The following is a 10916-nucleotide window of genomic DNA, read 5'->3' on the forward strand; positions in this document are numbered from 1 at the left end:
TGGCTCCTAATGTTTTTGGGTTCCTTTCAGCTTTAACTCTCCGCTGTGGATGAACGATAGTAGCACTTACAGTGGCATCATAGTGGGTAGATGTGTTGTCTGTTGTAGTGCCAGTAGTTTGACGTTGCATCAGATGCAAACTGAATGTTTATTGCATGATGAAAGCTAACCTGCAGACAGTACTCTTGATAATAACTTCCACTGAGCAATTCTCCCTATGGAAAAACAAACTTACATTAGCACACTGCATTATGTCTTCTGTTGGGTAGTTTTGTCGTGAGTAGATGCCAACAAATCAACCTTCTTCCATAGGAAGTACTGTAACTAGATTTGCTGTCTACAGGCTACACATCATATGTTTGAAATGAGGCCTTTCATAAACTTGCAAATTGCTTGTTAATACACTATTTATGAACCATGTTAACTTGAAAAATGCGATTCTGTTCATATGGATCGTCATCATTCTTGAAAGGCATCTTGTCAAACAGAGGCATTCAGAACTGTTTTTGAATAATGAACAAAGGTTTGCTTGTGTAACTGCACTTTGACTTGATCTTTGTTTAATTGGTTGAGGGGTTTTCTAATAATTTGCATAAACTTGTATATGTTAAGTTCCTCAAGGTTTCATTAATTTTTTCCAAGTAATGAATTTAATCTTAATCTGGTGTTGGGAAAATACTGGCTGCTTTTTGTCCTTCAACATGATGGTTTGTTAAAAACTCAAACTCAGAGTAGTATAGTAGATGTATTCATTTCGTTTGATTTCTTTACAGATGTACAAGAAGGATCTGTACAATATGGAGGACCCTGTGCGAATCAACCATGGCATGAAGCAGTCTATGAGCTACAGTCACCAGCCGCCGTACCAGGACAAACAGCCATACCGCGAATACGACCACCCGCCTTACGGATACGATGGAGGCGGCTACGCAGAACCAAAGCCTCACAACACTGACTCTCACCTGCACTACGACAACCGTGTGCCTCATTACAACGAACAGTGGCCCCCCTATGACCAGCAGACCTCATCCTCCCAGCCCGCAGGGTACCAGCCGGGCCACCAGCAACCCATGGGCTACAGCCCCCGGTCCCCCTACGAGGATGGACCAGGGAGGGACTACAGCCCTCCTCAGCCGCGCTATGATGAGGCCCCACTGGTGGGCTACGATGGCAGACCACGTCACAGTAAACCTGGACCGATTCGTTATGATGAACCTCCTCCGCCACCTCCAGCAGGCTACGATGCTCGCTCTCCGTATGAGGCAGAATCCCACAGCTTCCCCATTAATTCACCTCGATCACCAGAGCCTCCAAAGCAGTATTACGGCGACTCTGGTCTGAGGCCCACCTACATGCCTGGGCCTCCAAACCGGGGTTATAAACCAGGGATGCATGAGCCTATGATAAACTCTGAACCCACTATTCCTCCACCGAAACCAGAGACCCTGCCCTCCCCAGGTGAGCCAGCAATCACTCCGGGCTCCAAACCCCTTCCTCCTCCACCCCGGGAAGACCTGGAGGAGGACCCGGCCATGAAGCCGCAGTCGGTGCTGAACAGAGTCAAAATGTTTGAGAATAAACGGTCTGTGTCCATGGACAGGGCTAAAGAGGGAGGAGAGTCATCAGCACTCAGGGTATGTTCCTCAGGGAAGCTGTCAATGCCTCATTAGTCAAAATATTAAACTCGACTTTCACATTTCAGATATATATTTGTAGTTATAAACTTTGCTATCAATAGAGTTACCTTAGAATTCTAGTGTGAAAACAAACACAGATAACCAAGAACTTGAAACTGAATTAAAACTAACTAGAACAGAAATATATACAACAGTAATATCTGTTGTCAGGGTGGGTCATATTTGGTTAAATGTCAGGTAGGAGTCTTTATTGGCTGTTAAACGGTATGACAAATATGTATAACAATAATAAACTTACTGAAAGGTCAAATCAGCTGCTGGATGTGGCCATGAATGAACTGCACAAATTGAAACTGCGACCTTGTTTTATAATCCTGCCTGTAAAATATCAGGCACAATAAAACACAAAAACCTCTGTAAGCATGCTGTCCATTCATGTGCACAAAAATCTAGATTTGATGCAAGAAGCACTAAAGAGGAGCTGTGTTTCTTTTTCAGCCTGCAGATGTTCCTAAACCTGTGAGTGCACCTGGCCCGGTCCTCAAAGCCAATTCCCTCAGCAACCTGGAGCAGGAGAAGTCCTCATATAGGTACGTAGTCCTCATTACAGAACCCCAGGCTGCAGAGTAGGTGAGTGAAGGACAACTTGTAAGATCCTGGCAAAGACGTCTTTGAATTCATTCATTGTTGTTTGAGCCCCACCTAGTGGAGTTAAGTCACTGTGCAGTGCGGCAGGCTTTTGTGCATGTTATCAGGGTAATTAGGCATCTCATTACTTCCTGCTGTCAGAAAGTCAACTCTAGTCTCATTACCTTCCTGAACTCCACAAACTTTCTCATATATTCATATTATTGTCAAAGCTATTTGATAAATTAATGTCACTGACTGTCCTTTAATGCTTGTTTCTAACATCACAACTGAAAAGACAATGAGGGTTCATCAGATGTCTTAAGTTAACACTCTGTCTAGCAGGTTTCAGGTCAGTCATATTGTCTGCTCCTGCTGTGTAAATTAGTGCAGCTGTTTTACTTGTTTTCTTTGGCTTCCTCTGCAGAGCTCCTGAGCCACAGAAGCCCCATCCTAAACCACTCGATGATGTAGTGCGTTCCAACCACTATGACCCAGATGAAGATGAGGAGTACTACAGGAAGCAATTGTCCTACTTTGATCGCCGTAGCTTTGATAGCAAGGCCATGGGCCAGCCCAGTCCTGGCATCAATCGCTTCCATGATCTGCCCAAACCAGCACAGCTGTCCTACCCCTACAGCAGGTAAAACCGCACCAAATGCCAGTAGTGTTTATTGTTTTTCTTCCTAATTCCTGTGCTCCTTAGTCACAGCAGTTTTTGAACCACAATTGTTTGTATTGTTTCTGTCTACCTACTGCAGAGTTGAGTCTGTGGAGAAGGTGAGTCCAGTGGAGAAAAGATATGAACCTCTGCCCCAGATCAGTCCCTCCTCACAGTATGGGCCCCCAGCCACCGCCATCACACCCACCACGCTGCCCAAACTCAGCCCCAATGATGGTAAGTTCTCCAAATACTCAAACTTCATCACATACTCAGGGCTCATGAGCATTCCAGGAAATATGTTAACCTGTTGTTGATGTATGCTTAACTAACCAAGTTTGACTCTGCTTCCTCCAATAAGCTTAGTTCTTCATTTTTCTTGTTATTTTATTGACAGGTTTTCTACCATTCACCACTGCTTTCTAAAATATTTTATGTGATGGCTTTCTTTCTCACATAATTACATGTCCTAAATGTTCTGTTAATGAGAATTTGGTTTCCATTCAAGTAACAGTGCTTGTTAGGAGCATGGAAGTATGAAGTAGATCAGAGACACCTGATGTCCCATCAAAAAAAATCAACTCTAAAGTTGTGTGGGTAACCAGATTTCTATTAGCATTTTTAAAAATATATATCAATGCACACATACATGGTGAAGATGAATAAGCATTGCTACGTTACCTCAGTGCATGGAAACACACCAACTTCCTGTTGCATATTTCTATTGGTATGTCTATAGTTTTGTATAGGACTGTACAAATGTAATAGGTACTAAAAGTATGTCACACTATGAGTTACAGGACTCTTTGTTGTTCTTGTTGATGAAGATAGTTTGTTACTGCCTGTATGTTTGAGGTTGCTGTAGAATCACTTTAGTATTGATCAGACACCTCTATGATGGGATTGCACAAGGTATAAGAATCAAAACATCTTAAGTGCCTAACCTTTTGCACAGTAGTGGAACTAGAAAAACAATCTTTGTGTTTATTTGTGATGCCCATCATAGATGAAGTAAGGGCATTGTCCAACCTCCAAGTGCCAGTATGTAATAATTTAATCAAGACTTTAAGTAATAGCATCCTTGTTTTCCACGTGTTTCCAGCGAACTCCGTACCTGAACCACTGAGCTCGCCCAATCCTAAACCTGAGCTGGCAGCTCTCAGGCCGGTCAGCAGGGACGAACCCACGCCAGGTGGTTACCTTCCCCCGAGAGGCCTCCCCGACAAATCCCCAGTCAATGGCACTGATACAGCACCCCCAAAAACACTGGGCGCTCCTGCTCCGACTAGCTATAACCGCTACGTCCCCAAGCCTTACACCAGCGCAGCTCGGCCCTTTGAGCGCAAGTTTGAGAGCCCCAAGTTCAACCACAATCTGCTGCCCAACGACACACAGGTGAAGACTGACCTCCTCAGTAAGCCCGGTGTGGTGACCAACAGTAGTGGGAAGCCTCAGCTGTCACCGCAGCCCCTCGATCACGACAGCGGCCTGGACACCTTCACGCGCACTATGGACAACAGGCCCAAATACCAGCACAATAACATCAACGCCATCCCCAAGGCCATCCCCGTAAGGTAAGAGACACCCATAAATTTTCACATCAGCAGCCAGTGACGTCTTTGAGGGTAATTACTGAGCTGCTGAAAGACAGAAAGAGACTTGTTTGTTCTCAGGAGGTTTGCTCTCGTGTCCTCTGCTATGCATTATTCTCTGCCTACACTGATGTGACTGATGATGCTGACTCCTGTGCCTCCGTCCCTCAGCCCCAGTGCGCTGGATGACGACGACGAGGACGAAGGGCACACAGTGGTGGCCACCGCTCGGGGGATCTTCAACTGTAACGGAGGGGTCCTGAGCTCCATCGAGACGGGCGTCAGCATCATCATCCCCCAGGGTGCCATCCCAGAGAGCGTGGAGCAGGAGATTTACTTCAAGGTGTGCCGGGACAACAGCATCCTGCCCCCCCTCGACAAGGAGAAAGGTCAGTCCCTAGCTGCTGTACAGAGATCCTCGGTGTCCTAAATATGTCAAGAACAAGAAGTTACAGCATCTAAGCAAACCTCTGGTAAACTTGAAGTACTGTTGTACTTTAGATAAAAAGTAACCATAGTAACTAAGGAAGTTTGTGACTTTGTGTTTTAGCACTCGCATTACAAAAGATTCTCAACATTTGTGACTCACGACAATTTACAGTTTAGGGGATTTACAAACCCTCTAACAGAGGTCAAACTTGTAAAAATCTGCTATTAAGCAGACTGATGTCCATGCTAGCAGTTCTATGTAGAGATTTTTAATTAAAATTCATCACCAAGGGAATGCACTTATTTAATTAACGTGGCCAGTCAGTTAAACAGTTAATTCTCTCTCATGATGAAAGCCAGGCGACAGACTTTTCCTCTTGATTGGGTAATGCATAATCCTTTGTGCTGATAAATTCCTGTGTTGAACTTGTGGAATACAAATCTTGTTGTTTATCCGTGCAGGAGAAACGCTGCTAAGTCCACTGGTGATGTGTGGCCCTCATGGACTCAAGTTTCTGAAGCCGGTGGAGCTGCGCTTACCTCACTGTGCGTCTATGACCCCTGATGGTTGGTCTTTTGCTCTAAAATCCTCCGACTCCTCGTCGGGTACGCTGTCCTCTCTCTGTCCTTTTGGGGGTCTTTGGGCTGATATTGGTGATTAAAGAGGAGCGTTTATTGGTGTTCTGAATCATTTAAAGCATCTCATCCGTTTTCCACATTCCCCTTGCTTTTTCATCATGCATGTGCTGTTGGGTGATTTAAGTCACTATTTTCATGCTTAATATGAACTTCAAATGTTGGGCTATCTCACAGTTAGAATTACACTGGTGCTCAGAAAGGTGCATCACTTGGGAATTTCACATTTCTAACCTTTTGGGAAAAGGAAATAGCTAAATATTTGTCAGAATCAATAGTTAAAAGCTAACATTTTACAGTTGCTCTCAAAATACTCTGAAATGAATTTGCAACCTTTATCCAACAGTTTTGATAAACATGACATAAATGGATGAAATCTTGTCGTATCTTCAAGGTGCTTCAGTTTAGCATTTTAAATTGAACACAAAATGAAAACCTCACCAGACATCTTCCTGACAGAGTTTGCTTATAAAGCTCAAAGTCACAGCTGGTGTGATGTCAGTCCAGCCTGAGGCTAAGAGTAGTAGAAGTAATAGTAGTAGTTCCAAGGATTGATGTGCTTCCTTTGACCACCAGTGTAATTGATCACGTTGATCGGCAAAAAATTAATCAACAGCTATGCTGATAAATAACTATTTATCAGCACAGCTCATTTTTCAAGCAAAAATGCCAAACAAATCCAGCTTCTCAGTTGTGAGGATTTGTAGCTTTTTAATTAACCTGAATATTTTAGAAATATTGACATCTTCTATATTTTGTGACAATTGTTGAACAAACTCCTACTAAGTTAGATTCTGATATATTTGAGTTTGATTGTTTGATGTTGCGATTGTTTCACAGACCAGTCCAGTGTTTTGACCAGTAAAGCTGCATTACAGAGGGCATAAAATGTATTAGTTTGCTACCTATGAGTGCAGTTTTCAGAAAACAATTCTTTGAACTTTTAATTTAAAGGGGATTACATGTTTCCTCATTTCCTATCCTATATATAATGTTACAGTGTTAGATGCTCACATTAAACGTGGCCACACTTTTAAATTATCGCAGTTAATGGATGTTGAAGTAATCCCTGTGACCTGAAACTTCAGACAGCTCTGAACATTTAAACAGTTTATTCTACCTCAGTGATGAGGTGACATCAGTGTATGTACATGATCTTGCAAAATAGTAATATTACAGTGATATGATGGACATTTGATGCACAAATAGTTGAGGTGAAGCGATACAACATTCCATTCCATCAGCATTTTAACACATTTTCCACGCTTGCACTTTTTTGTAGGGACATCTATGGAAAAATGTCTGGTGACCGAAAGACTAAATCCACCATTACGTTAAACAATAAGCAGGGAATGAGCGCAACATTTATCAAACATCCTGCTGTAATCTTTGTGGCTGCAGATGTTTGTAATGTCCACCCTCATGTTCTTGATTGGATTCAGGCTCCAACATGTATGGATGGTTTTGAAGAGCTGCCATTTCTAAACTAATTTACTCAGTAGGTTTCCAGTTTTCTTCCTGAACCCTTTAGCACGCCTGCAGGAGTTGACCAATCAGAAGAAAGTGAAGTTCAGGGAATGGGTGCCTCAAAGAGCCCAGAGCTACAATAATGTTGCCTGTTTTGCAGGCAGAGGCTGAACTGAAGGGCTGCATAACAGGCAGAGAGATGAGAAGTTTTTGAATCATGTGAAGCTACTCTAGTTGTGTGTGTGCGTGCGTGCGTGCGTGCGTGTGTGTATATATATATATATATATATATAATGGTTGTACTCTTTACTGTAAACATGATTTTAATTTATACAACAACAAATAATACAACAACAAAAAAAATACTCAAGTGATGTGGTATAAGGATATAATGTATGAATTAGTGCAGACTGTACCATAAATTCCTGTTGGTGATTAAGTCACTCTGAGTTCATGTGATTAGTTGGCACTTAGTGAATCATCAGTTAATGAACGTCAGCTCTCATTTACTTCATACATTAATTCATAGACCTCCAAATTAGCTGGAATCCATGATGGATGGATGGATGGATGTTATCAGCCTCTCTGAAAGCACAGCAGTGTTTATTCAGTACCTATTTATGCACTATTTATTTGTAGTTGATGTTTGTTGAGCAGTTATTTGCTAGTTGGTATCACGATGCGATTTTACATCACAAGTTTAATGGAGCTTTCAGGTATGAACGAATGATAAACATACCATCTGTGACACTCATTTTATTGAATCAATATATGGAGAATCTGGTCCTGTGAATCAACCCTGCACCAGTTAAGCACTGCACACCAATAACGCGATGGAAAGGAATCAAAATTAATCCAGCAGAACTGCCAATTTTTTATTCCATATGTTCTTTTTTGTCTTTGTCAAAATTGGCGCCTCATTACTCACAATGCAACTGGACCACTGATAGCCCAGTCTGATCAGCTCATGTTTTTTCAGTCCACATTTTTTTAAAGTTTGTATTCTTCAAGCCTAATGCGGATTCACTTTATCAGGTTACCTGCACAATAAGCTTCATACAACTTCTTTCATATATGCAGTCGGACTCCACGAGGCCTATAAACAGACTTTACTGTGTAAAATTGGTGGAGAGCCTCTTTAACATATCTGTATGTTCCCTAATGATTTGTCAACATGTTCAGTGTTTTTGGTTTTTATATTAAAGCGACAACTTGTAGAGGTATTGATGTGCTTTCACAGAGGCTGACCAAGTGTATTGTTCTGAAATTTCCTTTTATTGTAACTGGATTCCTGCTAATTACGTAGCATATAAATTGCTGTATAAACTAACTTGACATTCATTAAATTAATGGTCCAGGGTTTTTCCTGCATAGAGCAGTTTTTGGCGCCCCCCCCAAAGAGGTTTTAGCCAGCGCCAAAAAGAATCAAACCCGTTTTGTTAATTGGGGTTTCATTTACTCGAGAATAATGGGCATGATGTAGTTAGACATAGAGTCATGATTTTAACTGTATCCAGACCAGTCATGCTTACTGTCATCCCCCAGGAGCACATTCTGAGCCAGGAAAAACCCTGAAACCCTGATAAAATCCAATAAGCAGCTACTAGTATCTCAAAGTCATGCTGCTGTGTATTTGTTTTCTGAATTTTGAAGATGAAACAAGGCTCTCCAGTAGCTCACCTCATGTCTCCTTTTTTTTCCTGCAGGTGATCCCAAAACCTGGCAGAACAAATCTCTCCCTGGAGATCCAAACTACCTGGTGGGTGCAAACTGTGTGTCTGTGCTCATTGACCACTTCTGAAGAGGGCAACAGCTGGCCTGTTACTGAATGTGATAAACGGGGCGCCTCAGCGGCCCCTGCTGTGCTCCCTCCACTGTGGCGGGGTGCACGATGTTCCATGAAGTATGAACTTGATACTCTCACGTTGTTTACTGTGCCCAAAATCTTAAAAAAAAAAAAAAAAAAAGGAAAAAAACACCACACATACACACACAAGGAGAGTCGGAGGAGTCCAGCACCCCCGAAGCTGTACTCTTGTTCTTTTCTTTCATTTTTTTTCGGTGCTTTCAAGGCTTGCAAAAAATAATGATTAAAACACGTTATTTAAACAAAGGAACTGAAGTTGGAATGCATGACCAGTGCCACAGACTGAATAATCTCATTTTGACATTTTTAGCTAATTTTGTAAAAGTTCAGAGCAGTGCAAGAAAAAAGGAGAATTTTGGAAACTTGTTTAATATTGCAATGGGGATTTTTGCATACTGTAAAAAAAAAACACAAAAGAAAAAAACAAAAAATACACTCACAAACAACAAAGTTGGTATATGCAAAACTTTTGTTTGTGAGTTCTGTGGTCATGCGTTTCACTCATGAAGGATCTCTGAGGACTTGAGAAATGCTGAGCCTGACTCATGAAGGAAGACATAGGCATCATAAAGATTAAAAAAAATAATGAAGAATGAAAGTTAAGTATTAGTATCAGGGGCCCGTTTGTTCTGACGAGGCAGTCTCTGTTTAAAACTGATGTTTTGTAGAAATGTTTTACCGTAGATAAATATACTGACTTGATTTTACAAACTCCTGCTGTCTAGAGATCTATGCATGTGCTATGACTCAGGTCCAGAAGCCTGCTACTACTAAGTTCGACACATGAAAATCCCATCATACACTGCAAGCAGTGATGCCTTATCTGCATATTAACTTTTCAGTGAAACTTTAAAACATCAGTTAGAGCGATCACTACGGAAGAAAAAGTTGTCTCTGCATTTTCTCCTAAACAGTGAACTTGAGTTTAGCACACGAGAATAATTGAGGCTGATGAAAAGGTATGCTTTCTTTTACTGCTATGCATATGAAGTCTGAGGAAATACAAAAAGCTAGAAGATGTTTAAATTGTGGCTGTACATATTGCTAGCATATGGCCTTGGTTCTCTGTAAATGAACTTTTGTACATCTTTGTTATTTTGTATAAAAGAGAAAACATTTGTTAAAAAAGAGAAAGCGGTTACATTGGTTATGTTTGTATTCTGGTTATACCCCTGAGCCTTGGAACTGACATAAGCAGTAATAAGTCCGACTTTTCTACCTACATATACACACACTACTTAAGGCATTTTTAACTGTCAGAAAACTTTTTATTCTTATTTACAAAATAGAGAAGTGCTTGGTTTAAATGATTTTAAAAGATGTACTTGAGGGGGGCTGCTGTGAAGAGTGGTCCCTTCCTTTATTTGTGATACTGGATGCTGTATTGTGTGCCCTGAAATGTATTTTTGTACTAATAGACAATTTATTATGGCACATCAGTACTATTTTTCTTTTGATATGATAACACTGCTTCAACCCAACACTAGTTTATTTTCCCGTGTGGCTGACATTCTTTTTATTTATTTTTATTTTACTTTGGTTCAATTTTTTTTCCTTTGCAACACATTTCTAAGTATACCACTGTATTACTAAATAAATTCATTTATAAAGTAAACACTCCTTGGATTTGAGTGTTGTGTTGCTGCCCCGGGTTTCCAGATGTTTCATATATTGACACACCCAGACTGATTCACTGCCAAACAGCTCCAAAGATTCCTCAGAGGGTTCCGAAGTTGGCGGTTGTATGGACAGTATGTAATAATTGATTTAAGTTTTCTACCATGAACAGCTGCTTCCTAACATTTTTCACATGTAATTTTAGTAAACTTAACAGTCGGGTGGAAGATTTTTGCCCCTCAATCTACACTCAAAAACCAACAATGACATATTGAGAGCATGTTTTTAGAAATATTTGCATGTTTATTAATTACTGATTGTTTAGAAAAGACCCTTTGGAAGCCAGTACAGATCTAATCTTCGTGGATATGTACCTACAGGCT

At 41.1% G+C, this 10916-nt stretch overlaps 1 protein-coding gene across 11 annotated transcripts in view; it reads left to right on the top strand.

The window, feature by feature from the left end:
- The window catches only part of tjp1b (tight junction protein 1b), a 70445-nt gene extending 59914 nt beyond the window's left edge, over positions 1 to 10531 (top strand). For 7 of the 11 annotated variants that reach the window (XM_023284106.3, XM_035954574.2, XM_055007485.1 and 4 more), the window contains 8 exons: positions 774 to 1634; positions 2136 to 2227; positions 2692 to 2907; positions 3026 to 3162; positions 4028 to 4499; positions 4689 to 4906; positions 5409 to 5552; positions 8756 to 10531. In XM_023284106.3, coding sequence (XP_023139874.3) covers positions 774 to 1634; positions 2136 to 2227; positions 2692 to 2907; positions 3026 to 3162; positions 4028 to 4499; positions 4689 to 4906; positions 5409 to 5552; positions 8756 to 8850 — 2235 coding nt within the window. In that variant the 3' untranslated portion in view covers positions 8851 to 10531. The remainder of the gene's footprint in view (positions 1 to 773; positions 1635 to 2135; positions 2228 to 2691; positions 2908 to 3025; positions 3163 to 4027; positions 4500 to 4688; positions 4907 to 5408; positions 5553 to 8755) is intronic. The other 4 variants (XM_055007482.1, XM_055007489.1, XM_055007484.1 and 1 more) reach the window with 2 other exon arrangements.
- The last annotated feature ends 385 nt before the right edge of the window (positions 10532 to 10916 follow it).

This window comes from Amphiprion ocellaris, chromosome 3 (assembly GCF_022539595.1).
Source record: "Amphiprion ocellaris isolate individual 3 ecotype Okinawa chromosome 3, ASM2253959v1, whole genome shotgun sequence".
In the NCBI taxonomy this organism is placed as follows: Eukaryota; Metazoa; Chordata; class Actinopteri; family Pomacentridae; genus Amphiprion; species Amphiprion ocellaris.